At 41.1% G+C, this 26,911-nt stretch overlaps 1 protein-coding gene across 2 annotated transcripts; it reads left to right on the forward strand.

Moving 5' to 3' along the window:
* Positions 1-798: 798 nt before the first annotated feature.
* LOC104310024 (interleukin-1 receptor-like 1) lies at positions 799-25,895 on the forward strand. Of its 2 annotated transcripts, none has more exons than XM_054162965.1 (10): positions 799-862; positions 2,842-3,043; positions 3,313-3,481; positions 3,564-3,726; positions 6,029-6,097; positions 9,497-9,629; positions 9,715-9,872; positions 18,347-18,490; positions 20,321-20,479; positions 24,828-25,895. In XM_054162965.1, the coding sequence occupies exons 1-10, from the start codon at positions 799-801 to the stop codon at positions 25,172-25,174; spliced, it is 1,608 nt and encodes a 535-aa protein (XP_054018940.1). In that variant the 3' UTR covers positions 25,175-25,895. The 2 variants fall into 2 exon arrangements, with proteins under 2 accessions (XP_054018940.1, XP_054018939.1); XM_054162964.1 differs by lacking the exon at positions 24,828-25,895 and adding an exon at positions 22,424-22,690.
* The last annotated feature ends 1,016 nt before the right edge of the window (positions 25,896-26,911 follow it).

Consider the following 26,911-nt stretch of genomic DNA (forward strand, 5'->3'; position numbering starts at 1 on the left):
AAGAAAGCAACCAAGCAAAAAGAGGCTTTTCCTGAGGCCCACTATGGCACAGTAATCCCTCCTCCCAAATTACAGAATCATGGAAGTCACAGAATCACAGAAACATTCATTTTGGAAAAGACCCTCAGTATCACCAAGTCCAACCGATAGCCCTACTCTACAAAGTTCACCCCTAAACTATATCCCCAAGCATCACATCCAAACGTTTAAACACATCCAGGGTTGGCAACTCAGCCACCTCTCTGGGCAACCCATTGCAATGCCTGACCACTCTTTCTGTAAAAAAATTCTTCCTAATGTCCAGTCTAAACTTACCCAATTGCATCTTGAGGCTGTTCCTTCTTGTTCTATCACTAATTACCTGTGAGAAGAGATCAGCAACAGCCTCTCCACAACATCCTTTCAGGTAGTTGTTGAGAGTGATGGGGTTTCTCCTCTGCCTCCTCTTTTCCAAACTAAACAGCCCCAACTTCTTCAGTCTCTCTTCATAAGATTTGTTCTCCAGGCCCTTCACCAGCTTCATTGTCCTGCTCTACACTTGCTCCAGTACATCTAAGTCATAACAGTAGTTTCATTGGAACATCACCTATTACATTGATTATAGAACAAAGAGCATAACATCAGAGCTTCAAAACCACTGCTACACACACAGAGACAGTACATAGCAGATCACATGACACAGCTTATTTCTGCATGATAGTGTTATCTGTTAGTAGGTGTACCTTAGTGCCATAATACTAGAACGCTGATTTGAAGTATGTTCTGAGAATGCATTGGTTTTGTTTTTCATTTAGAAATATGATGGGGTATGCACATTTGATCTTCCTATGCATCTTCTCAGTTCCTGTGACATCTGAAATGTGTAAGTCACATTTGAAAAACACTTTTTATTGACATTTGTTCTGTAGAAATATTCAGGCTGTTTCCATATTTGAATATGTTTCTCCTTCAGTAGAACAGTGCCACCTTTCCTTTCCTGACATCTCTGTTACTTCCTTCTGTCTTTGCGAGGCTCATAGGAATGATGTTAAAAAGACAGGGTTGGGGGTATTTCTCCCTGATATGGCTAATTTAGGTACCTAAATTAGTAAGTGAGATGATATGTAATGTCACTGCAGATGGACCACTGCCTGAGAAACAACCAGAGCAGAAGCCAAGGGTTCGTATATAGAGACTTACCACCTGATTTGTGCACCTGTGTGTCTAAAGCCAGGCAGTGGCAATACTCCCACAAAGCCTCATTTTTGATAGATATTCATTATTTTGGTTAGCTATTTGGTTATCTACTCTCACTTTCATGCAACCTTATCCAGTGTAGCCCCTCTTCCAAGCTCCATCTTTGTCCAGTCTTCATACGTGCTTATTTTCTTACCTTTCTCTTCTCCAAAATGCAATTTAACTTTCAGATTAACCTGTCTGTTTTTAGCAGCCAGTTCACTATTCAAGAGCCTGGGAATTTGGGCTTTTGAGCAGCTCTCATCCCTGCAGCTCTGGGCTTGGCAGCTTTTGCAGCTTTGCCTGCTATGGAGAGGTTCTTCAGCTGCTACCTTCACAGTGGTGTTTGTTGCAGTTTGTTGCTGCCAGTAAAACAAGGCATATTGCTCACGATTTGGTCTAGCATTTATAGATTTCCTCTGACAATGATGGGCAGGGGCAACAAAGATTAAGAGATAGAAACCTGATACTTTAATCTATAGAATCATTTTTTTCCAAACATGGCCAAAGGCACACACCTGGCCCACTTGGACCCCAGGGCATGTTCAGACAAGCCTGGGCAACATCCTGGAAAACCAGACCTCCTGGCTCCTGTTCCATTGTCTGTTTCAGGGCATATTTGAGGTTTTGTCCCTTCAAGACAGAATTGAAATATATATCCAAATTACTTGACTCACATGTCAGTTATATATGATGGTTTCAGTACTGAAAAGCAGAAATACACCCAGTGAAAACCAAACCTATCAAAAAACTTCCATCTTGGTCCTCTTTCTTCTTATGTGTGAGCATGTGTGATTTGTTTACCTAACCTTCTTATTTGTTTCATTCCTTTCTGGTGTCTCTTCACCTTTCCATAAGATTCTTCCTTTCAGTTGGTTCCATTTCTTTCTTTCTTTCTGTCTTTTTTTTTTTTCCCCCTGCAATTTGATGAGCTTCAGAAAGAAGCTCTTCTGCATCCTCCTCCTACTGTTCCCCCAGGAAGGCAGAGGGGCATGAATGGCTGTTGTGAGTTTGATTTCACTCGAACAAATTGGAACTTTACCCCCCTGGAGTAAATTTGCCAGACCCACTCAGAATTTGGAAGAAAAATGGAATTATATTTACAAAAGTAGAATAAAAATAAATGTATAAAATGCAATAAACATGTACAAGGTATAGCTGCATATATTTACAGCTCAACAACAGCACAAAACCACCCCCCCTGGATAAAGGACCCAGGGAACTGTATTGACAGCCAGCCTGCTCTCTCTCTCTCCCTCTCCCTCCGCCCCCCTGTACCTTACACAGCCAAAATAAAAGACGCTTCAGCCTGCATGCAAAACCAGAGATAAAGCAGCTGGGACCAAAGCAAGGGGCAGCCCCAACAGAAGAGACCAAACAAGTTTGTGCTGCAAATATGAGAAATTCTGCAGACCAATTTAATGAGATTTATTGACACGCTCTAAAAGTTGTCCATCTCTAGACTTTAAACATCTGGAAATGAAAAAAAAAATGATAAAAAAGAAATCAGTCATAGCCTTAAAACTGTAACACTGGTATACTGACACAAGAATTCAAAGTTCTCCACCGTCTCAGTGGGGTTAAGGTTTAATTCATCTGGGATTTTTCTCTTTTGTTCATTCGCAGTTGATACAATGGAAGGTGAGGCTTTTGTTATAAGATGCCCGCGATGGAGGTCAGCTGTGAAGGTCAGCTGGTATCACACAGATACTAACAAAATGATTCCTGCAGAAGAGGAAGGATCACAAATATTTTCCTTGCAACGATTTCTTTGGTTTCTGCCAACTTCTAGAAAGGATTCTGGAAACTACACCTGTGTTACACATTTGTAAGTGTAACCCTTACCCACTTACATGTTTTAATAATACATTCCAATTGTTAGCTGTGGACGTAATGCTTTTTTTCCCCCATGATATGCAGCAATTTATCTAAGTATTCATTTCGCAATTGTTATTTCTAGGGAACTGAAATCTGCGACTGAACTACAGTAATCATCCGTGTGTTCACATAAAAAGACTTCAGATATTTTGTTAAATATATTTAACATATTCCACATGAAAGTACTGCCATTGACATATCTTTATACTATTTTTCAAGTTCAGATAATCGCACAAATTCATTCAACGTGAGTGTGCAGGTGCACCCATTCAAGCAAGGAATGTGTTTCCCAAGTCAGATTCGTTATCCAAATGACACTGGAACTGGAAAAATCGTTTGTCCTACAATTGACAATTACAAGAATGCTACTATCATCCAGTGGTACAAGGTAAATAGAACCCTGACAGTGCCAGCTGTAGATCACATTACTATGAAAGCTATTTGCAGCCGAATACTCTTCTCTTTTCCAGGACTGCAAACCTCTTCAGGGACAGAGATACTTCAAGAGAGGAAAATACATTTTTTTTAACAACCCAGGAAAGGAGGATGATGGTTATTATACCTGTCAATTTACCTACACTCATAAAGGAAATGTGTTTAATGTATCAGCAACAAGGATTTTCATAAGTAAGGGTAAGACCATCATTTTGTAGCTTGTTCGTATAAAAGAGACTGATGTTTGCTTGAAGCAAAGGAAGCTGCTGTTGTACATTAAAAAGTGTTTCTGTTGGTTTGTATTATTTACATAATGAGACTTTAGATCAGCTTTTTTTCAGGTAATTTTGTGGATTGAGATCCAGTTGGAGCAAGATGGGGGTAAATTCGGACCTGGCCACATTCAGCTTGTTGCTAAAAGTGTCTAACATCTCTGGTTATATACTGTGCTTGGTAGAACTGTCTGGTAGCACTTATTTGTGAAATGGAGGGTTTTCTCAAAGGAATGCCATAAGCCTTTGCTTTTTATTTGTTCAAGTGGAGAAGAATTTGTAGCTAATTGGCCTACAATTCAACACCTTCTGGTCCATCCTGATTGCCTAGCACTGATTTGATAGTAGGAGTGAAAAAACTTTTAGATTTCTCTTGAATGAGACACGTCTGCTCCAGTTTTTACTAAGTTTAAAGCATTTAATGACAACTTCTTTGAGTTTTTATCAGCCTTTAAAATTAGTATGTTGATGAATGGGGCTGTTATTTTTTGGTAATATTGGCTTATGAGCTATATTCCTGTTTCCTTGCTGATCCAGACTGACTCAGAGGAACTTCTGCCACTGAAAGCTGGCAGCTAAGAACTTGGCATAATCAGTTGGTTAGGAAGTTACTGACTTTGGCTGCATTTATTTTTCATTAGATCCAGCTAATGAAAATTAGAAACAGGATGGGTAAAGAGAATTGCTTTTCTGGTAGCTTGGGTAGCAGGAGTTTCTGCAGATTTTTTTAGGGAAATAAAGATTTCACAGAGGTGCCTTCAGATGACAGAAAGGCTTGCAAGCAATATGTTTGGATTGGGAAATATGAGACAGTATAAAGGGCAAGAAAAGAAGAAACATGCATGAAGGGGAAGAAATCTGAAAGAACTGATTGCCTGATTCAAATCAAGCAGATGGATATAGTTTGGATCCATCTGTAACAATTATTATTGAGGATGACAAATAGATATATCAAAGAAAAAATAGTATTTCTTCTAGAATGTAAGAGAGGTCATTGTGCCCCTGTACTGAGCACTAGTTAGGCCACACCTTGAGTACTGTGTCCAGTTCTGGGCCCCTCAGTTTAGGAAAGATGTTGACTTGCTGGAATGTGTCCAGAAAAGGGCAACAAAGTTGGTGAGGGGTTTGGAGCACAAGCACTATGAGGAGAGGCCGAGGGAGCTGGGGTTGCTTAGCCTGGAGAAGAGGAGACTCAGAGCAGACCTTATTGCTGTCTACAACTACCTGAAGGGAGGTTGTAGCCAGGTGGAGGTTGGTCTCTTCTCCCAGGCAACCACCAACAGAACAAGAGGAGACAGTCTCAAGCTGTGCCAGAGGAGGTTTAGGCTGGATGTCAGGAAGAAGTTCTTCATAGAAAGAGTGACTGGCCATTGGAATGGGCTCTCCAGGGAGGTGGTGGAGTCACCATCACTGCAGGTGTTTAAGAAGAGACCGGATGGGGTTCTTTGAGCCATGATTTAGTTGATTAGATAGTGTTGGATGATAGGTTGGACTCGATCTCAAAGGTCTCTTCCAACTTGGTTTTTCTATTCTATTCTATTCTATTCTATTCTATTCTATTCTATTCTATTCTATTCTATTCTATTCTATTCTATTCTATTCCAATGATGACAGATAAGAAATGTCATGGCAAACTGATAATGGGAAGCAGTTGTGTGCAGCAGAAAGTGTGCAGACAGCACAGAGAGTCTTGGGAAGCAGATGTGCTTGGTTATCAGGCTGCAGAAATATGGGGAGACAGAGGGGAACACAGGCAGGAAACTGGTATAGTGGGTATAGAGAGTACACAGCTGAAATGCTACTCAAAAGCATAAACTAGCTATTTCATGTCACAGATGTGCGTAACTTCTCAAATGTTGGAAGGAATCACATTATCTCTACCTCTCCCTGTTTTTTTTAATGTGGACTTTTCCCCCCCCATTCAATAGCTGTTACAGTACTTGACAAACAAAAACTTTCCCTTTCTCTTTATGTGCAAAGGTAAAAACTGAAATTAACAGCAAGAAACACTTAAACTATTAACATGTACAGGCTCCCCCAAATACTTCATTATAGTTATAAACCTAGAGAGCCACAACAGACATGTGAAACACTGTCATAGTGTTTGTTTGAAAATATACTTTGAGGTATTAAAATGTTAACCTTACACAGGTGATAATAGTTATCTTACAAAATACATTTTCACAGCTTTCTAATATGTGCTTTCTTTCCCTTCTTAATTTCCAAAGAAAAACCCTCACCTTTACCTCTTCAAATTTTATTTCCAAAGGATAAAGATGTAGTACAAGTGGAGCTTGGTAAGTATAAGCTTTAAATTGTTGTAAAATTAACATGGTCCTCTTCTGGCAGGGGGGTTGGACTTGATCTTTTGACCCCTTCCAACCCCTGACGATCGACATGTTCTAACAACATCCTTAAACATATCTCGAATTGCCTCCCCCCCTTTCCAAAGGTGATACATCCTCTTTTTTCCCCTTAATTCCTTCAAGAGCTGCTTGCTCATCCAGGCCAGTCACCTTCCCTGGCGGCTCATCTTTTGACACGTGGGAACTGCCAGTTCCTGTGCCTTCAAGAGCTCCTGTTTGAAGTAGGTCCAACCATCCTGGACCCCTTTGTTCTTAAGGGCTGCTGCCCAGGGTACTTTCTGAATAAGCTGCTTGAACAAGTTGAAGTTTGCCCTCCGGAAGTGCAAAGTGAGGGTTCTGGTACTGCTCCTCCCTATCTCCCTGAATATCAAAAGCTTCACTATGTTGTGATCGCTGCACCCTAGGCAGCCTCCCACCGTCACATCTCCCACCAGCCCTTCTCTGTTTGAGAACAAAGGTCACACAGAACCTGACCCCTGCTAGGCTCACTTAACAGCTGCATCAGGAAGCTGTCCTCCATACACTCTAGGAGTCTTCTGGACTGCCTCCTCTCTGCTGAGTTAAGTTCCCAGCAGATGTCTGGCAGGTTAAAGTCACCCACAAGGACAAGATCTGATGATCTTGAGACAGCCTCCAGTTGCCTGTAGAATATTTCATCTGCCTCCTCATCCTGGCTGGGTGGTCTATAACAGACTCCAATCAGGGTGTCAGATTTGTTAGCCCTCCCTCTGATATTAACCCACAGCCACTCAACCCTTTCATCTGCAATCTCAAGTTCTGTGGCATCTAGCAATTCCCTAATGTACAGGGCCACCCCTCCTCCTCTTCTGCCTTGCTTATCTCTCCTAAAGAGATTGTAACCCCCCCAGTGCAGTTATCCAATTATGTGAACCATCCCAGCATGTTTCTGTAATAGCAATTGTATCATAGTCTTCCTAGTGGACCAAGACTTCCAGCTCCTCTTGTGTGTTACCCATACTGCATGCGTTGGTGTACATGCTCTTCAGCAGGGCTGTTGATTTCTCAATTGACCCTAATTTGTTTCCCACTCTCTCCTTTCTGGAGAGACTGGTTTCCTCACCCACCACCTTCAGACCTAGTTTAAAGCCCTCCCAATGAGCCCTGCCAACTCCAAAGCTAGTACCCTCTTGCCCTTTCTAGTTAATTTCACCCCATCAAGGTCCAGCAGGTCAGGTCCAGTGAAAGTTGCCCCTTGATCAAAGAACCCAAAATTCAGTTGCTGGCACCATCCCTTGAGCCATTTGTTGAGAATGTGGCTTCTCCTGTTCCTCTCAGTGTACACCCCTGCCACTGAGGGAACTGAGCAGAATACCACTTGAGCTTCTGCCCCATCAATCAATTGTCCAAGGGCCTTGAATTCCTTTTTTAATCATCTGAGGAAAATTAGAGAGACAAAAGCCCAGCTAGAACTTAAGCTGGCCACTTCTGTGAAAGATAATAAAAAGCATTTTTATAAATATATTAATGCTAAAAAGAGGGGCAAGAAGAACCTCCACTCCTTATTGGACCTGGAGGGTAACATTGTAATTAAAGATGAGGAAAAGGCTGAGGTTCTAAGTACCTTCTTTGCCTCAATTTTCAACAATAAGGCAGGAGGACCTCAGGATAACTGGCCTCCTGAACTGGTTGATGGGGTCAGGGAGCAGTGTAGTACCCCTAAAATCTACAAGGAATTAGTTTGGGATTGCTGAGCTACTTGGATACTCACAAGTCCATGGGACCAGATGGGATCCATCCTAGGGTGCTGAGAGAGCTGGCAGATGAGCTGGCCAAGCCTCTCTCCATCATTTTCCACCAGTCCTGGCTCACTGGAGAGGTCCCAGGTGACTGGAAACTGGCCAATGTGATGCCCATTCACAAGAAGGGCCTGGCTCATGTCTATGTTAGCTAGCATTTAGCAGATCTGTCTGGTTGGAAGATACTGGGAGGGCTGAAAGACAGGACAGGGAAGTGAACTTAGAAAGAGCAGGTTGGAGAGCCCATGATGCAGAGCTTGCTCCCTGGCTTCCTTACATTTATAACCATAGATGTTCTCAGTGATCTAGATTCACCCAGAGAAACTTAAAGCATCAGAGCAAGATGCTTATGGTAAGAGGGAAAGTGATTTGGGTTTTTTGTACAGTCAACAGAGAAAGGTGGAACTCCAAAAAGAGACTGAGCCCATCTGAAACATAAACAGGCAGCCCAGGGTGCTTGTCTCCCAAGGCAGGACGGGTGAGTATGGGCCACTGGAACAAGGGTTCTCAATTACCACTCCACAAGTTATCTCAATTACCACTCCACTGCTTCTATTCTACAGCCATGCTGCTCTGGTGGCAGGTACTGCAGGGGCACAGGTTTGAGTCTGAGTTGCCCTGCACTGTGGTTCAGAGGTTTGCTGTACTGACTTACATTCCCTTTCTATCTTCCTCTTTCTCTCACCTGTTTTTCACTCAGGATTAGACGATTTGTGATGCAGGACCACCTTTCTCTAATAAGATGGTGCATCTCTAGCACTTTGTGGGCTCTTCATGCCCCTTTCCTCTCCCCTTCCCCCCCGCCTCCCCAGGCTCCCTGGACAATAAGTATTCCAGTACTGCTTGTGTGGAGCAAATTCACTTCACCTTTAAAAAAACCCATTTTCTATACTGGTTCTCTTGTCTCAGTTTGAAAACATCAAGGGGTTTTGCCATGCTCCCTAATACCAATTCATAAAGTAAATAATAAAATTTCTTAATCTTATCTAAACTCTGCTTAGATGCAGATTTACATAGGAATAATTTTAAAAGTTTTAGTTATCTCTTCTTCCAGTGCAATGGCAACTCTTACTTTGGAATAAGTATTTCCCAGTGGCAAATACTTATTAAGTAATTTCCTGCTTTAGTTGTGCTTGGACTGATTAACTTTATTTTTGTCCATCTTGAATAAAATCCAAGACCAGACTCTGCACACTAGACTTATTCAAAATAATATAGGTCAGAATTCAACTCTGTGATTTTAATGTACATTCCTGTGTAAACCAGCATTTGCTTTCCATGTCCCTCAATAGCTGACTACATGGGTTAAGCATCACAAGTAAAGTCTACATTGCCTTCAACATAACAAACATAAATGTTTCCTTTTATAGTCCTTGGTGTTGTATTAGGTTGTTTGTTTCAACTTTCATTTTACTATTTCATTTTGTCACCGAGAGTTCAGAAAAATATGTCAAAATTGTTAAGATAAAACTCACAGGTAGCATAAAGATTTGTGGAAAAAATGTTGTGAGGGAAATAAAAGGATGCTTGTTTTTCATCAAGGAGTGTTTCCATGTCTCTGTGTCTTGATTAGGTGATGCTTTGTCTCTGAAATGTAAGGCCCGCCTGGGGATTAGGAAACAGCCAATAGCTTTTGTCACATGGGATATAGATAACAACCCAGTGAAGCATTTGAATTTGTCAAGATTTCATGAAAAAACTCACTTGTAAGTACATAAAATACAGAATAATCTTTCTTCTATGCAAGCTGTGCCAGCCATTAAAGCCAACAGCACCAGCTCTTTCTCTTAGTTTTGAAGGACGTGAGCAAGTACATTATGGAGAGACAACTTTGGATATATCTGAAGTGAAAAAAGAGGATCTGAAGGCGAATTTCACATGTGTAGTGGGGAATGAAAGGCACAACACAAGAGCCACAGTAACATTAGAACTCAAAGCACAGTGTGAAGGTAGGATTTTTCATTTTGTTTTCTTGCACCTTGAAATACATTGGTGATTGTATTTTATTATTTGTTTCTGTTAATAATAAGAAAAAACAGAGTGTTTCCTCCTTACAAATTCAAGCCAGTGGCAAGATTTGCTTGGCTTCATTGGGTTATGAAGGTCCTTAGGGTAATTCTGATGGCGGGAGTGTGGATGGAGGGTGGAAGGTAGAGCTTGGGAGGGAGGAAGGGGGCATTACTCAAATGGTATCAGCAAGAGATTAAATATACAGCGCACGACTGTATCGGCACTGTGATAAGAATATCCTGTTTCTAGAATATTTCTGCTTGGTGAAAATTCCTCATGCCTTGAAGGCAGGCAATGCACTTGGATTTGCAGCGCACTGGTATAGTGCAGTTTTCTCTGCAAAATATTCAGGCTGTAGGGGATCCTCAGCAGATGAGAGCTGGGCAAGGAATCCACCTCTTCTTTGGTCATCAGTGTTACAATGCATTGTGAGAAACCGCTGTTTCTAGTGTGGAACCTTGGCAGAAAATAGGCAAACTTTAAAAACAAGAATTTTGTCTGCCAGATTGCCAGTTTGCTTGCCTTACTTCCCATTCCATGATAACTGGCACATCTAACTTCTATAGTGTTTGCCTTTATCCTTCCTCACTCTGAGTGTCACTGTGTTCACAGGTTTTCCCTTCTCTCCGCCAGAGAAGGAAAATCCAAGGTAGTAAATGGTGGGGACTGGGATGGTCTATAACTCCTATAGGAATTATTTTCTAATGGGGATAGTCATATCCCTAAGCACTGTTGCCAGAACCATTGAGTTAGATTCTTGTGGCAGAAAATGCTTTTGTGTCCGTGAAGGAACAAAAAGAAGCTGCGGTCAATGCTTTCCTTTCTTATCCATTCAGGTATGCTGACCCCCAGAGAACCTTAAGAAGAAATCCCAAGGTCCTTGATAGGCACTTAATAAGGGCTAATTTTCTGTAAGAGGATGATGGGAAGAATAAAGTCAAGTGTATTGTGATCACAGAGTGTGTAGAGCTCCGTGTCCAACAATACTCTTGACTGGTCATAATTTCCTGCAAGATCAGGGCTTCAAAGCATAGACATATTTCCTTGTTTTTAATCTAGACTAGAGGGGATGTAGGTAAACTGTACCAGAGGATATGGCATCATCTACCAGAATATCACCAATTACTATCAAGAGGAAATGTGATGGTTTAACCCACCCACATCAACAAAAATTTGGCTGAATTCAGTTGGGGAAGCACAATGGAAAAGCTGTATTTGCAAAGCTAACAGGAATGCACTGAGTATGTACAAAATATACAGTATTTACATTATCATACAAGTTTTCACAAAAAAGCAAACAGCACAGAAATCCCCCTTGTCCAGGAGGATGCTGCCTCACTTCCTCCCCCCCAGCATCTCCCCTCCCTTCTTCCTCTGCTTAATCAGAAGAAAAGAGAAAAGGAGAGATCTGAGGAAAATTTCAGTCAGTTCTAAAGCGTTGTTATGAATTTAGCAATGCTTACCTCACGGTTAGCCAATAAGAGGTCTGTGTCCAGTGAGAAACTGCCAGCACGCCAGCAGAAAGATGGAATCACAAAAGAATGCAAGATCGTAAAACTACATCCTACACATCTACAAATGAAAGTAGTTTATAATTATCTCTCTTGTTTTCCTTTTTACACCCAACTGTACAGCTAGAGAATTTGCAGCTATCTTTCTTAAAGGCACAGCCAGAAACTATCATAGGGAGGTAGCAGGTGATGTTTCGGTTGAACATTAAGTGAGTGCAAGCATAGCGTCACTGATTAAGCTGGAAGCACATCAGCTCAGCGCTGAAGTATTTGAGTGTGGGAGTGTACTTGCAATGAGAGTGAAGGAAACTGAGTAACAGTTCCTGCTTGCTCTAGTTCATACAATGTCCCTTTATTTGCCCCATATTACAAATTAGGTGAAGGAAGAAGTATATTTTACATTCTGCTTTCATTAAGTGATTCAATGAATCTGATTTCTGTTATAGACAAATCTATTGGTTTTTTTTTTTTTAATCCATAGGTCTCCATTAAATGTTCATGAAAGCCCTTGACTGTGACCCCTCTTTGCTGCTGCCTGCTTTGTGTGGATACCTGTTCCCTTCTCCTTGTTGCCTCTGTTGTCAAGATGCCTGCTTCTGCTCCTCAGCATTGTCAGTGTAAGCAGTGTTATGTCCAGAAATGGTTGTGCTCTGCTTTAGTTTTCTTCACTCACTCCTCACACAGCTGATCAATATTTATGTTAAACAGAAGACAGCTTGCCTCTGAGTACAATAAAAATGCTTTAGGGTGTGCTTTTGCCTCTTGTCTTGTAAATGTGTAATAAAAATGTGTACTCTATTTTTTTTGTGTTTGACTTGTTTGTTTATTTTTAATAAGGGGAAAAATGTTTGTGCAGTTTCGTTTGTTCGTTTGTTTGTTTCTCACAGCAGAAGGTGTGTCTGCTAGCTATTTTCTTGTTAATGTTCTTTTTACACGAGTTCTTACTCTGCATTCTGATTAATTTATTTTCAGGACATTCAGTATGAGTGACATTATCATTATTTGTAGTGTAGATTTGTGGTAGGAAGTAAGATATAAATAGGGCTTGTGTCACTCGCTACTCAGATTAATGCATTTTGAGGATGCTTAATGAAGCAGAGAAAAAGCATTTAGCAGTACAAGTGGAAGATTGAGGAAGCAAAGGTGCTATAACCACTCGCATTACAAGTCTTCTGTGTTAATAACTGTTCAGTCTCACAGCAATAGTCTCTGCCTTCAAAAGCCTGCTGAATGAATGATTTGGCTTACCACATGGAAATTTTCTGTGGGAATCAGGAATTAAATCTATTTTTCTGAGTCATAATCAAGTACTTAGAGTATTAGTTCACTGTTAATAGTATCACTATAATTAACCCTAGCAATTTACTTTGGTAACAATTGTGATGCACATAAGAGCAGAAAAAATTGCCAGAGAGGAGTTGTAAGAAAAGGAGGAGTTTCTTTCACAGTCAAGACTTGTGAGAAATGTTTGGTTTTGCCTCCATAGAAAATAAAAGCCCTCACTTAACACTGCCAAGAATGGATGTCAGTGTCAAAGCTGCTTGACGTTTCACAGGGCAAAAAGGATATTTTCCAGTCTAGGGTATATGCAGTGCTCACATGCATGCATTCACGCAAGTGTACAAAGAAAATACTGTATTGTGAAAAAAGTGTCTCAGCTGTCTGCCCCAAACGTCTACCCATCCCAAGTGTATTTGCATTTAGACTTTTAAACAGGAAATAAATGCTGCTAAGAGAACCTGATCAGCTCTTTAGAGATAAGCTACATGACCTAAGTTCCTCAGTTATCATGAGTAATGTGGTGCAGTCAGCCCTTTTTGATATGATTTGGAGGTATCTAGACTACACATGCTATGCCTTGTAGACACAGAGAAGCTGAGTAAATTCTTTCTTTGCTTTAGCAGAAGGATTTAATGAGGATTTGGCTTGAAATTTGACAGTTTCTGCAGCTATTTTCTTGCCTCCATTAGGAGGGATTAACATCCCTGAATCATTCAGCTGCTGGTACTGCTACATAGCTGCTTCTCCTCCTTCTGACGAAGAGCTTTCTCTGTTTATTTCTCACCCATCCTGTACCTAGACTCTGATCATTGCCAGTCAGTAGGGAACTCACCCTTGCACACTATCTCACATTCTTTGTCTCCTCTCTTTGCCTGAAGCTATTTGGTATTTTCCAACTCCTTCGCCAACACTTGTTCATAAAAAACATTCTTCATGACTCATAACAACTTTTAAACTCTAATTTCCTCCAGATCTTTCAATCCTATGTCTCCCTTTTTAATTCCAGAGATGGAGATCATCCCAGATTTCACATTCCCTCTCTGCCCCAAGACATGCCTTCTCATGTGCTCTGAGATCATCTATGTGACTTGATGTGTAGTATGTCTTGGCTCACAGCAAGGCTAAGGAATTTGCAAGAACTTCTTTTAATTACCTTTTCCTCCACCTTTCATGACAAAGATGTAGCTAGTCTTGCTGGACGCTTGGCAAGAGATAACAACTCTGCCTGCATGACTACTTTTTTGTTGCCCTCCACAACTGGTTGATATCTCTCATGCTGGAAAATGAATGTGTCAAGAATCAGAAAACTAATCAGCTACACTGGTTATGCCAGTTCAGTCCACTGATAGCTGTGGATCAGTACTCACAAAAGCAGTGGGAGGGAAGCTGCTAGCTCCTGAGACAAAGGCAATAACAAGCAATTGAAGAAACACTGACAGTGTTAAATCCTTCTACCAGCAGAGCTGTACCACGCCAGAAATATCCCTTTAGCATCCTCGTTAACTTGTCTGCTAGAGAATACATAGGCTGTCTGAATAGCTTCCAAGTCCTTCTCCTTTTATTAGTGTAAAAGCTGCCATTGGCTTCTTGTTCTTCACTAGAACTACAGAATTGGTTGCATGACTGGAGGTGGCTTTTCTTGTTTCTGACCCACAGGTATCATCTTATTTCTCCCCGATCATTCCTCAATTCTTAATCACAAGGAAGTGTAAAATAGCCAGAGGACTACATATCTTTCTGGCTTCAACCCTCTTCTCTGCAGAATGCTAAAATTCCAGCCATTTGGAGCAGAGATGAGTTTGGCCCAGAACATTAGTCCTGTTCTTCCTCAAAGATACTTCGTGCTGAACCTAATCTTCAGGCTCATCTTTGGTAGACAGATGTGGACAGGAATTCCAGACCCAGAACTCTGTATTTACTGTCTGGTTACAAAATCCCTGCTGTTCTTCCAGAGTTTGTCAGGAAATCCTTCAAATGTTAACTTCTGACTTGTTTGGCCTGGCTTTTCCAATATAGTTTCTTGTGAGTTGATAGTTCTGTATTCCCATTGCTCTTGAGTATAAATAAATAGTATTAGAAGACAGTCTACTCATGAACTCTTTGCTGCTAAATGATACAGCAAAGTCAAACTGAACAATAGGATCTGTTGTGCAAGGCTTCTAGAAGTGACTTCTGGCCCTTGTTCCTATTGTGATGAAGAGACCTAATTTATTCCAGAGAAATGACAGACTGAGTCAGCCTTACTGGGAACTGAACCTGCTCTTCCTGGGAGACCCATGTGGAGTTTTTTTACTGAAGCTTTACAAACACAGGATTACTTCTTTTCCAGCCTTGGTCTAATCTGTGCAAAACCAATTGCAAACAGTGGGTGTTTTTTTGGCTCATAATTGCAGGAGCTGTTGTTGGAACCTGTTTCTTATCTAGATGTTTTATAGATACTTTCTCAATGCATTGCAGAAGTATTTGGAATGTTGTGGTGAGCACATTGCCATCAAATGAAGCAGTAAGAAATATCAGGCATTCTCTGATGCTTGGGCTGTCCTCACCACGTAGTGGTTTCCAGATTTTGTCTCCGTGTATATGTATTGACCAGGAAATTCAATCCTATCATAAAATTTGAAGGGGTCCACAAGGAGAAAGTTCCTTCATAGGCATCATATAACACTGCTAAAACAAACAAAAAAATGGCCAGACTTCACTATAAAATAGATTGTTTTCTTGTCCACTTCACTCTTACAGAAGTGGTTTCCTCAAAACTCCTAGTTCTGGTGAGCTATGCTTCATCACATGCCTGAAGTTTCTTTCTCCTGCCCTTTAAACAGCAAAGAAAGAAACATCAAGAGTATGAAAATCATGTCAAATTTACCTCACATCCTACTAGAGGAAAGGGAAAGTATACATGTAAAGTTTTTTGATACCTTTTTGGTGGAATTTCTCAGGCTCTAATATTTTTAGGATTCTTTCATAAGTACTACTTAACACACTGCTTTATTCAACATCTCCTGCAGAAGCTGGGGTACCTGTAAATTCCCATATGAGACTCTTCTTGGCTAAATATTTTGCCTTATTTCATTCACTCCAAGCAAAAGCTCTAAAATTGCTCCTTAGTGATGATCAGTGACTTCACCTTGTAGCATACTTAGTGGCTGCATACAATATGTAGCATTTTACAATCTGTTTTGCTGCCTCTTCTGTGGAGGAAATTTGGACTGGTTCCTCAACCTGCTGTAAGATGCACCTCCTGAAGTGCTGGGGAAGGGCCTGCTGCTTCAGGCATGCGTCTTATGGGTCTTTTGCAGGCAGAGAGGGGGAAAGCCTTGAAAGTCTGATCCCTACTCTGAATGCACAAGGCTTGGCTGGGGGAAGTGTATACCAGTACATAAAATCACCCTCCATGGGCTGAGATGCTGTGAAGGGTCTTTACAGTGAGGATGCCAGAGCTGACCTCCACATTTATATTGCCAGAATGCTGGTATTTAAATTTATGGTGATATTCCAAGCCAGGGCATTCCATGTGACAATTAATTATTATATTTGCTATAACATAGTAAAATAAAACCAGATCATTTTATGCAGACATGATGTGCAATCTGGAAACTATAATGTATCTGTAATGTATATTTCTTTGGGAACAAAAGTTCATCACCCAGTCCAACACATCTGGAGGTATCTTTTTTAATCCAAATAATTTCAGTTATCTGCATGACAGAAAAGTTCCTAAAATGCTTACATTTTTATAGCTTTAGGATGATGAGTTGTCATGCTGGGCAGAAATAATTAAGTAAAGAATCTTAGAAGGGCATGTAGTGATAGGATGAGGGGCAATGGTTTTAAATTGGAGCAGGGTAGATTTAGATTAGACATAAAGAGGAAGTTCTTTACAATGAGAGTAGTAAAATACTGGAACAGGTTACCCAGGGATATGGTTGAGGCCCCATACCTGGATACATTCAAGATTAGACTTGATTTGGCCCTGGGCAGCCTGATCTAGTTAGAGGTGTCCTTGCTCGCTGCAGGGGGGGTGGAGAAGATATTTGAGGGTCCCTTCCAATCCAATGCAATCTCTGAAGCTGTAAAGAAGGTGGATAGTGAATGGAAATGTCTTAATGAGTTTAGATGTCAGAGAAAAAAAATATACATGGAACTGCTCTGAGTCTATGTGTTAAAGGCAATTGGAGCAGATTATGGTATCTTTCTAAGGAGCAGATTTCTTCTATGAGACAATTGCCATTATTCTTCTCCCACAGGAATAATGAATTCTTTGTATAACTGCTCTATGAAGCTTTAGATATTTTAATTTCAAACTTGGCTGTCTGAAATTCATACTATTTTAAATACTAAATCCTAGGTGAATTCGATATGTCCAGCACAGAGGTCAAAAGTGTCTTCTTCAGCATTGTGGCTGTGGATTAAGCTTCCATGTTTCTACTTTGGAAAGAGTACAAAATGACCTTGCTTTTTCTCCTCTCATTGTCTGTTGCTGTAGCAGAACTACATGACATCTAGAAGGATGCACATATCTAGACTGTTTTCTGCTCTGTGAGTCACAGTGGAGGAAAAATGGGCTGTTACAGAAATCCAGCTATGTGAGATGTGATAGAAATGTATCTTTTCCCTAGGAGAGTGATAATTATGTCTTGTCCTAGATTAGCTGTGTGCATGTGATAGCAGAGTTTTGGTGACGGACATCCTTATAGAATCACAGAATCACAACACAGGTTGGGTTGGAATGGACATTTAAAAGTCATCTAGTCAACCCCCCTGCAATTAGTAGGGACATCTTCAACTAGAGCAGGTTGCTGAGAGCCCTGTCCAACCTGGACCTTGAATGTTTCCAGGGACAGGGCATCTACCGCCTCTCTAGGCAACATAATCCAGTGTTTCATCACCCTCATTGTAAGAATTTTTTTTCTTCTATCTAGTCTGACTCTGTCCTTGATAAGTCTTAATCTCTGATGTGAATGTGGGTAGATTCAAGAGCTCTCCCACGAGGAAAACTGAAACATAAGTGAGTGGCTCTATTTCCCAGTTTTCCTTACTTGTCATTGATATTTTATGATCCCTGATCATCTTCAAAGGAAAAGGCAGGGGAGAACATCATCTGCCTCTAGCATAGTTTACATTATTTTTGTGACCAGGGCATGCTCTGTTTTTCTGCTTGTTCTCTGTACTTTGTTCTCATCTTGCAGATTTATTATTTGCACATGTTCTTCTATACCCTGTTTATGCAATTTTGCCAGAAGCCTCAGTTTGTCCTTTTGTGGACACTTAGAGTTGTCATGCATAGTCTTAGATGCCTTACAAAATGCTTGAATGTTGTTGCTGGTTGTGTTATTAACAGTTTTGCAATGTTACAAAATGCTTCAACGTTGTCTTCAGCTGTGGTATTTAGTGTAGGTAGGTCTGGATTCAATGGAAATAAATATTAATTATATACTGCTTTGTATGCTTATAGTTTAACGTTCTCTGTGTTGGCTACACTATCGGGGGAATGAAAAAGCTTTGTTGTCATTGTTGTGAACTCCTTAAAGAGGCAACAGAAGTAAGGACACAAGAGATTGAGGCTTCAGCACACGGGTTAAGTTCTCTAATGGCTAACAATATATTCTTCTTCTTTGCAGTGGGTCTCCCTAACATCCTCTTGATCACAGGATCTCTAGTTCTACTACTCACAATAGCAGTGTCTGTTATACTTTATCAGTCCTTCCGAGTGGATATCGTCCTGTTGTATCGGGAGATATTTCAGCCTTATTCAGTCAAGGATGGTGAGTAAGGATTGAGCAAGGAAGTTGAAAAAAGGGAAAAAAGCAAATCATATGAAAAGAGAATCTTTTGATAGTTGTTTATTAACTCATATGACACACGACCCTGATCTTTCACTTTCTCATGTCTTCTGAAATAATTTAATTAAGAGGAGACATATGCAATATGGTAGTGTTTAACATTTTCTTGTTTCCTGGGTTCTGTAGTGATGCATGATGTAAAAGGGGATTCAGTCCTGGTTTCATATTTTTAAAACAAAAATATTTGCCAAGATACATTGAATGCCAGTGAAAATACACTTTACAGTGCTGTTAACAGTACTTATGTGCTCTCTGAAGCCAAGGAACTGGTCTGTTGGCTAATGTTTTACACACATTAGAGCACATTAGAGCAATGCAATATTTGTAAGCCAAAGCGAAAGGTACTAAGATTGTAGAATACACTTTCGGGCGGAATCCAGCGATGGACATCAGCTCAAGATTAAGACATCTAAATTTAATTACGTGCAACTGAGGTGCACACATGCAAGTTCCCATTATAGACACAGAACTTGGAGATCTGGGACTGGGTTCAGCTGTACCACTGAAACTCTCTTAGGACTTAGAAGAAACCTGAACCCCTTTGCAGTGTCAGCTGAAGGCGGGCGGTGCCTAATGATACATGTTTTCAGGTGACCAAATCCAGCTTCTCACTAACAAAATCAACTGAGCTAACCAGGCACTAGGATCTTGTGTCAGTGGTCTGAACATGGGCATCTGGAGTCATTTGGGATGGCCAAAAAACTGAACACATAACACAGATCTGCCAGATGTTGCAGACTGCTGGAGAAGGATCTGGACATCAGACAGAGTACCAGAGGAAGGCTCATATGGCACTAGACACCTATGCTTAGGCAACTCAGCTGGGTCCCTGGCATTTACATGAGAATAACCTGAATCACTCTAGAATTCACTAGCTGCAATGGTCAGTTCCCCACTGACTGTGGCAGGACTTCAGACACCTAGCTTTCATGTAGACATCTAAATATACATCTTTTAAATCTGAATCCTACAATAGATGTCTGAATGTCCACAGCCGATCTAATTACTTATGTTCTCTTTAAAGAGGAAAAAAGTGTGCTATTTAAGGCATTTTCCAATTAAGTATCTTTTATGATTAAATGAATCAGACCTTGGAAGTGGCTGGTTTTTATTTGTTTGTTTGTTTTAAATTAATTTATTGTAAGAACAGTCTGAACAACAACCTTAGATAGCAACACTGGACAGAAATAAATGACATATTTGTGAAAGTACCATGATGATTTGAGAAAAATTAAGAAAAGAGCAAAAGAAAGAAAAGAGCAAAAAAGAAGTTTGGTTCTGAATACAAGACTGCTTCTTGAGTAACAGAGCTTTTCACTCAGAAGTATGAAATGTTGTGGAAATGATGAGCAATTTCTTCAAGGCGTGAGATTTTCAAGTGGAGCATCTTGTCCTGAAAGACTGAGGCTGTTAACAGAAATCACTGAAATTCTGGGCTTTGTCTCATTTCACGCTAACGTGCGTCAGCCAACTGAATTCTTCTCTGTATACTTTGGGATAAAGTCTTCATGTTCCAAAAGCTGGGTTCTCCAAAGTTTCGAAAGACAACGTATTAATTGAGCATGGAAAACTCCAAATGTGCACAGTCTGTAATTTCCAAGCATGCATCCAATGATACAAATTAGCCAGATTAACATGAATTTCTACTTTGATGTATTTCAAAGACTGATACTTTTCTTTCTCTTCTTAGTTTTGCAATAGACAGGTCTAATTCATGTTAACGTAACACTTCTGCCGTGTTTTGCCTTACAGATGGGAAGATATATGATGCATATGTTATCTACCCCAAAAGCCACACCAATGAAGCTGATTTTGTGGAACATTTTGTTTACCAAATCATGCCAGATATTCTAGAAAATAAATGTGGATATAAACTGTGTATTTATGGAAGAGATATGCATCCTGGAGAAGGTAAGTTTCAAATCAGAGAATGCACTGAATGACTTGTCAAACTTGGGCAGATCATGGTTCTAGTCCCTTTTAGCAGTATAGGAGATCCCTTTACATTCCAGAGCTTGCTGCTCATTTCCTCAGCAGCTGTGTGTCTGCTCTTTGAGGCAGGGTAACCTAACGGCATTCTCTGTTTGCTGGTGTGCTAAGGCAAGCAAGCTACAAGGAGGGGCATGGATTGCTTAGTGTCTTCTTGAGTCATACAGGAAATGTGACCCCAAGTGTAACTCTTAAACATATATGTGCTTTTGGAGCAGTGTGACTGCACTGCCATTATATGGGCAAAGCCACAACCAAACCATGCATGAGAAGGTCTACAAACAAGAGATAAAACCCACAAACTAAGCTGACAGATTAACCTCGTTATCACTCAGGGTCTTTCAACCTGTTAAAAGGGCATTAGAGTCACAGGAAGTTCAGCTTCTGTTCACTAACGCGACCAGTTTTCATTTCACACAATTCCCAGCACTAATTCAGGAAAGAGTTGATGATCTTTAATTCTGCTTCCTTGCTTCCAGAACAGCATCATATAAATTAGTAAGGCTTTCAGTGGTTTTCTCCTGGAGAGCCTTTTGCTCACTTTTGCCCCCCTGGTTTCACAGAGTGGGCAGGGGGGGTCAGGAGAATCCATTGCTGTGGGGATAGTTGCCCTGCCAGGAGCTCTCATGAGTCCACAGCTGAGGTTAAATGTGCTAATCTGAGCTGGAAATTGAGGAGGCATCAGCTAGCAGCAGATGGGAGGGACAACAATCTTGAGGGCTGGAACCCCTCTGCTGGGAGGACAGGCTGAGACAGTTGGGGTTGTTCAGCCTGGAGAAGAGAAGGCCCTGGGGAGACCTTAGGGCAGCTTTTCAGTACTTAAAGAGGCCTGTAAGAAAGATGGGGGCAGACCTCTAGCAGGGCCTGTTATGGCAGGGCAAGGGGTGATGTTTTTAAGTGGAAAGAGAGATTTAGTTGCAAAGAAGAATTTTTTTACATTGAGAAACTCTGTCCCAGCTTGCCTGGAGAGGTGCTCTATCCCTAGAAACATTCAAGGTCAGGCTGGACAGAGCTCTGAGCAGCCTGTGCTCTAGTTGAAGGTGTCTCTGCTTACTGCAAGGGGGTTGGACTAGATGACCTTTAAAGGTCCCTTCCAACCTAAAGCATGCTGTGTGGTTCTGTAATTAATCTGTGTTAATTTCCATATGGACACCATCACACCGATTCTTATGATTGCTGGTATCTAGGTGCTGCTTTCTGCCAGAGCTGACTTGTCTTTTTATCTTATGCTCTTGTTTACACTGTGGACCAGATTGCCTCTCCCTGTCAGTAAGCAGGCACAAAGCCAAAACTGGCACATTATCTGTTACATATTTCTGAAATCATCTGCATCGGGCCAGATGTCATTCATCTGCCCATATTTGGGGCTGAAATCTTTGATGCACTTCTGGAGAGTAGGAAAAGTGCTGCCTGGCCACGGGAAAAGCCACTGCAACAAGAATGTAAAAAAATAACTGCAATTGCTGATGAATCACACTGTTCACTTGTAGAATGAGGAACTGACAGTAGCTCACAAAACTGTCAGTGACAAAAACATATGCCACCTCTTCAGGTGATTAGGGACAGCACAGTATTTTGTTATGGATTACTACACTCAAATTGTGGTTTATGGATGGCAGTCCTAAAGGAAACTGAGCATCGCATGCAACTGAGGCAAAGCCTGCAGGGCTAGCAATGGCACTAATAAGCTGGGTGAAAACAAAGACATTTTGACCTCTGCCCAGGACTGGCAGACAGAGGACTCACCAAGCCAGCTTTGGACAGTGAGTAAGTTTTATTTGGCTTGTTCAATCAGGTTTAATTAAAACTCTAAAAATGTCTTGAGCATTGACATTGTCTTTCTTTTTCTCTTGCCTACTTTTCTAGACTTCAGCTTTTCTCTTCCTTGGCCATTTTCATGCTCCAAAATGTTCTCACTTGGATGGAAAAGCTATTCCAAATCTGCCTACCACTGGGAACAATTACAAATTCTCTGCTTCCAGGCAGATGAACTTTATACATATGCTCCCCACACTTGTTTATCTTCTGATCTTGAGCCTTCAATTACCAACTTTCAAATCCCAAACCTCACAATTAAAATATGCTAAGAGAGTAAAACAGGAAATGCCACTCTGAGCTATTGTAATCCTTCATGAACACACACCATAGCATTTGATGATTTTTATTTTTCACTGTAAAATTCCATGTGTTTCTAGGAAAAAAAATGCAGTGAGAATATAAAAAGGAAGTATTATTTCAAGATACGCTTATGACTCCTTGTTGCACAGCAAAGCTTTGTTACTTGAAACTTGTGTTATTCCAGTATAAATGAAATTTAAACAGAATGATTCAAGTGGAAAATCACTGCATTGATATTGGACTCCCTCTATACTTCTCTAAACTAGCATTCTGTTTCATGGTATTACTAATTCATGCCATTTCCTAAAACCTAACAGTTGCCTGAAGAGGTGCAAATGCAACTATTACCCAGCAAACCAAAAGCTTTCACCATCATCTTCTACTCCATTCTTCTCTTGGTTTTCTTGTCCTGCCATCTGCATCTCTTGCTGCAAAATCTAACCAAACACTGTCTGTAATACACAAAACCACGAGCAAATAACAGAGGAATGATCATGCTTTGCTGGAGCAATGTTCTGTGTGGCCAAGTGTCCTATCTTCAGCAGTGGCCACAGGCAAAGGTCTGGAAAAGACTTAAAAAACAGGGCAAGCTTATATTATACTTCCATAAAGGTGCTCTCCCAGCAGTATGTGGATTTCAGATGCTTGAATTTTTGTGTGTAATAGTTAATGGATTTTCATTTCACAATGTTTTCTGACGCTTTCTGAACTAATATAAACTTCTAACAGTCACAAATCAGGTTGCAATGAATCCCTCAGATAAAGTATTTGCATCATGCAGCCCAATCTTTCCTCTTGCCACAAGTATGGCATCAGAAATCCAGATGTAGAAGTGAATACTTCCCTAGGCCCATGGTCTTTCAGTCCTGAGCACAAAGGACTGCCCCTCAAAATTGAGAAAGGTTTCACTCATTTATTTATTTAAGTTTTTGATACTTTGGGAACTTAATACAATAGCTCCTCACCTTAATTTTCTCACCTTCTAACATCAGAAAAATCTAATGAAAAATAAGAAGAAAGTGAAAGGAGTTATAATCGATGAACATAAAGAAAAAGGCAAATTTTTTTCACAAAATACTGTCAGAGCCAAGAAATAGGACAGAGAAGTCATTAAAAGGGCTCTTTTCCTGACACAGGAGCTGAAAAACAATATGGAGGAGACCTTATCATGGCCTTCCAATATCTGAAGGGCGCCTACAGGAAAGCTGGTGAAGGACTTTTTAGGGTGTCAGGTAGTGATAGGACTAGGGGCCATGGATCCAAGCTAGAGGAGGGGAGATTTAGATTGGACATCAGGAAGAAGTTCTTCACCTTAAGGGTGGTGAGACACTGGAACAGGTTGCCCAGGGAGGTGGTAGAAGCCCCATCCCTGGGTTTTTTTAAGGTCAGGCTGGATGTGGCTCTGCACAACCTGCTCTAGTGTGAGGTGTCCTTGCCCATGGCAGAGGGGGTGGAACTAGATGATCCTCGGGGTCCCTTCCAGCCCTGACAATTCTGTGATTCTGTGAAAATTCTGGGCCCCTCTGAGAATGAGAAGACCCTTGCAATGTGGTAGCAGCCCCCAACAAAGGAGAATAGGATGCATACATGCAGCTGGCTGATGACATATGCAAATCAGTGACTTTGTTAAATAAGTGTTACATTGAATTTCCATTGCTTGACTCCAACCTCCATTCTTTTGGCTTAGCCTCATCTGCTTCCACCTAAACAACTCCAGCTTTCATTCTACAGACCACAGGCATCTCTTCTAACTGGGATGTCCATCTCACTGGATAGACATTCATCTACACAGACATCACAGAATCACAGAATATTAGGGGTTGAAAGGAACCTCTAGAAATTATCTAGTCCAAAACCCCCTGCCAAACACATCCAGGTGTGTTTTGAAAGCCTTCAGAGACTCCACTACTTCTCTGGGCAGCTTGGTCATTGAGAAAAGCAGCTCCTGGAGACTTGATATGGAGATGTCCAAGTTGGTCCAGAAGCTTCTAACAATTCTCAAAAGCAGTGAAATTATGAACCTTTCTGCCAAATAAACCAGGCTGAAGTGTCACAGAAGTTATTTCTGGTTAAAAGTCAATGAAAATAAAGTGCCTAAACATGAAAGAGTTTATATAAGAAAGGGTGTCGTCATTTTCTTGCACGTTCCTAGATACAGCCAGTGCAATTGAGAAGAGGATGCAGAAGAGCAGACGGCTAATTATCCTTCTAACACACCAGTTGATCAATTGTGAAGAACAGGCTTATGATCAACACATTGCTTTGTACAATGCCCTCATTCAAAATGATACAAAGGTGATCCTGCTGGAAATGGAGGCAATTGGAACTTATGAGAAGCTTCAGGAATCTCTTAGGTTTATTATTAAGCGGCAAGGTACCATCAAATGGAAAGAGCAGCACACTGCACAACCACAGTCATCCAATTCTAAGTTCTGGAAACAGGTGAGGTATCATATGCCACTGAGACGCAAGTCCTCACACTCAACTGATGCTGGGTGAATGTCTATGAAAATACCATTACACTACCTGGATGGACTACATGCCTGCAGCTCTTTTTCCTTTTACTAGGTACACGATTTTGCAGTCTGGAATTTTAGCTGCATTTTTGAACTGTTTTCAGTCCTTCAATTAAGCAGCAATAAGGTGAACTAATGGAATAGGTCTGGGGAAATATGGGTAGTTTTTATGGTATGGGAGTTCAGGATATAAATCATTCTAGGCTGTGTGCAGAATTTTGCATGTCAAAGGAAACAAAATGTAACTATGCACTTCCCATATGTAGCTGTACATATAACTAATAGTTATGATTCTGAAGAGCTCAGTGCCCATGTTTCACCTTTCTAATGCCACTGATAAAACAGAAATGCTTTCCCTACTATTTGACTAAAAAGTATAATGTGCATTATAAAACTATAATGTTGTGCTTCTGATTATTTTTTCCCTCGTTTGTTCCATTTTAATTCAACTAACTCCATGAGAAATTGATTTTTCCTTAGCATGGATGTCTCAGTAAAGGCTCTTTTGAGACTAGTGTGAATATAGTATTAAAAAAAAAAAGAGCAATGTTAAGGGAAATAAATACACTAACAATATTTATATGCATTTTCTCCTATCATATGTATATAAAAGAATGTCACACAAAGGGGAATTTTAAATCTTTCAAGTACAACAGACCATGTTGTTATTCTTGCCATGATTTCCATGGAGATATAATATTTTAAAATTCAGGAATTTATTTTTTTGTACACAGGTAGCATTCCTTTAAGCTACTGAAAAACAAGTGATTGTATTTTTATAACATGCAGTATCCACTTACTTTTTCTTTTTTTTTCCCATTCTCCTCCCTTTGCTCTGACCATATCCCTATTTACACCTCTTGGGGAACACCCTCACATTGTAGTGAAGGATGCTTATGATCAGGATTATGCCCCAAACATTTCTGGAACATACTCCTCTGAGTGTTAACCCTCTTTTGTTTACCCCCTCCTTTCTGGGGGCAGCAGGAGGGGATCCTGGTACCACTGAGTCCAGGTAAACAGCCCGGGCATAGCATATACTTGCACCATATTTGGTAGGTGTTAGTCCATTGGTTACTCTTGCGTTAGCAACAGAATGCTCATTGGGCCAGTATTCACTGGGGCAAATGGTAAATAGGGGTCGTTTGGTAAATGACCCCCCCCACACATCGTGTTGGAGCCTGTGAGTGTGTGCGTGCCAGTGCTGCCGTGGTCCACCTTGCCCGGGACTCAAGCCAGTGCCCCAAGAGACCTCACGCTCCTTTGCCACCGTCACCCAGCTGCGTGTGGTGCCGTGGACAGTACCCCGTGGGATCAACCACTGCCCGATCCATTGCTGCAGGAGGAACGCCAGCAGCCCGTGTGAGCCAGCGTCGCTGACCTGCCACAGCCCCCCTCGAGCGGGAGACCTTTGTGTCCTGGGAGGAGCAGCAGCCACGCGGTGCAGCCACGCGGCCGGCGCCACTTCCTGTCTCCATCTTACGGCACATCCGTGCCACGTTTCTGGACTGTAAACATTATTAAGGGGAGACCTCACGAAGTTCTCAGCTTGTAAGTCAAGCCTTTCTTTATAGAGTTTCCAGTTAAGGTAGCGTTTAGATTGCCCCGAGTGGAGGGTTGCCGGTCACCGACCAACCCCTCCCCCGCCGCTTTCTGAATTAGTTTCGATTCTAAGTTCTGTGAATTGTTTGATTCAATTGCCCATATTTAAACATTCTGT

This window comes from Dryobates pubescens, chromosome 7 (genome assembly GCF_014839835.1).
Source record: "Dryobates pubescens isolate bDryPub1 chromosome 7, bDryPub1.pri, whole genome shotgun sequence".
Lineage (NCBI taxonomy): Eukaryota > Metazoa > Chordata > Aves > Piciformes > Picidae > Dryobates > Dryobates pubescens.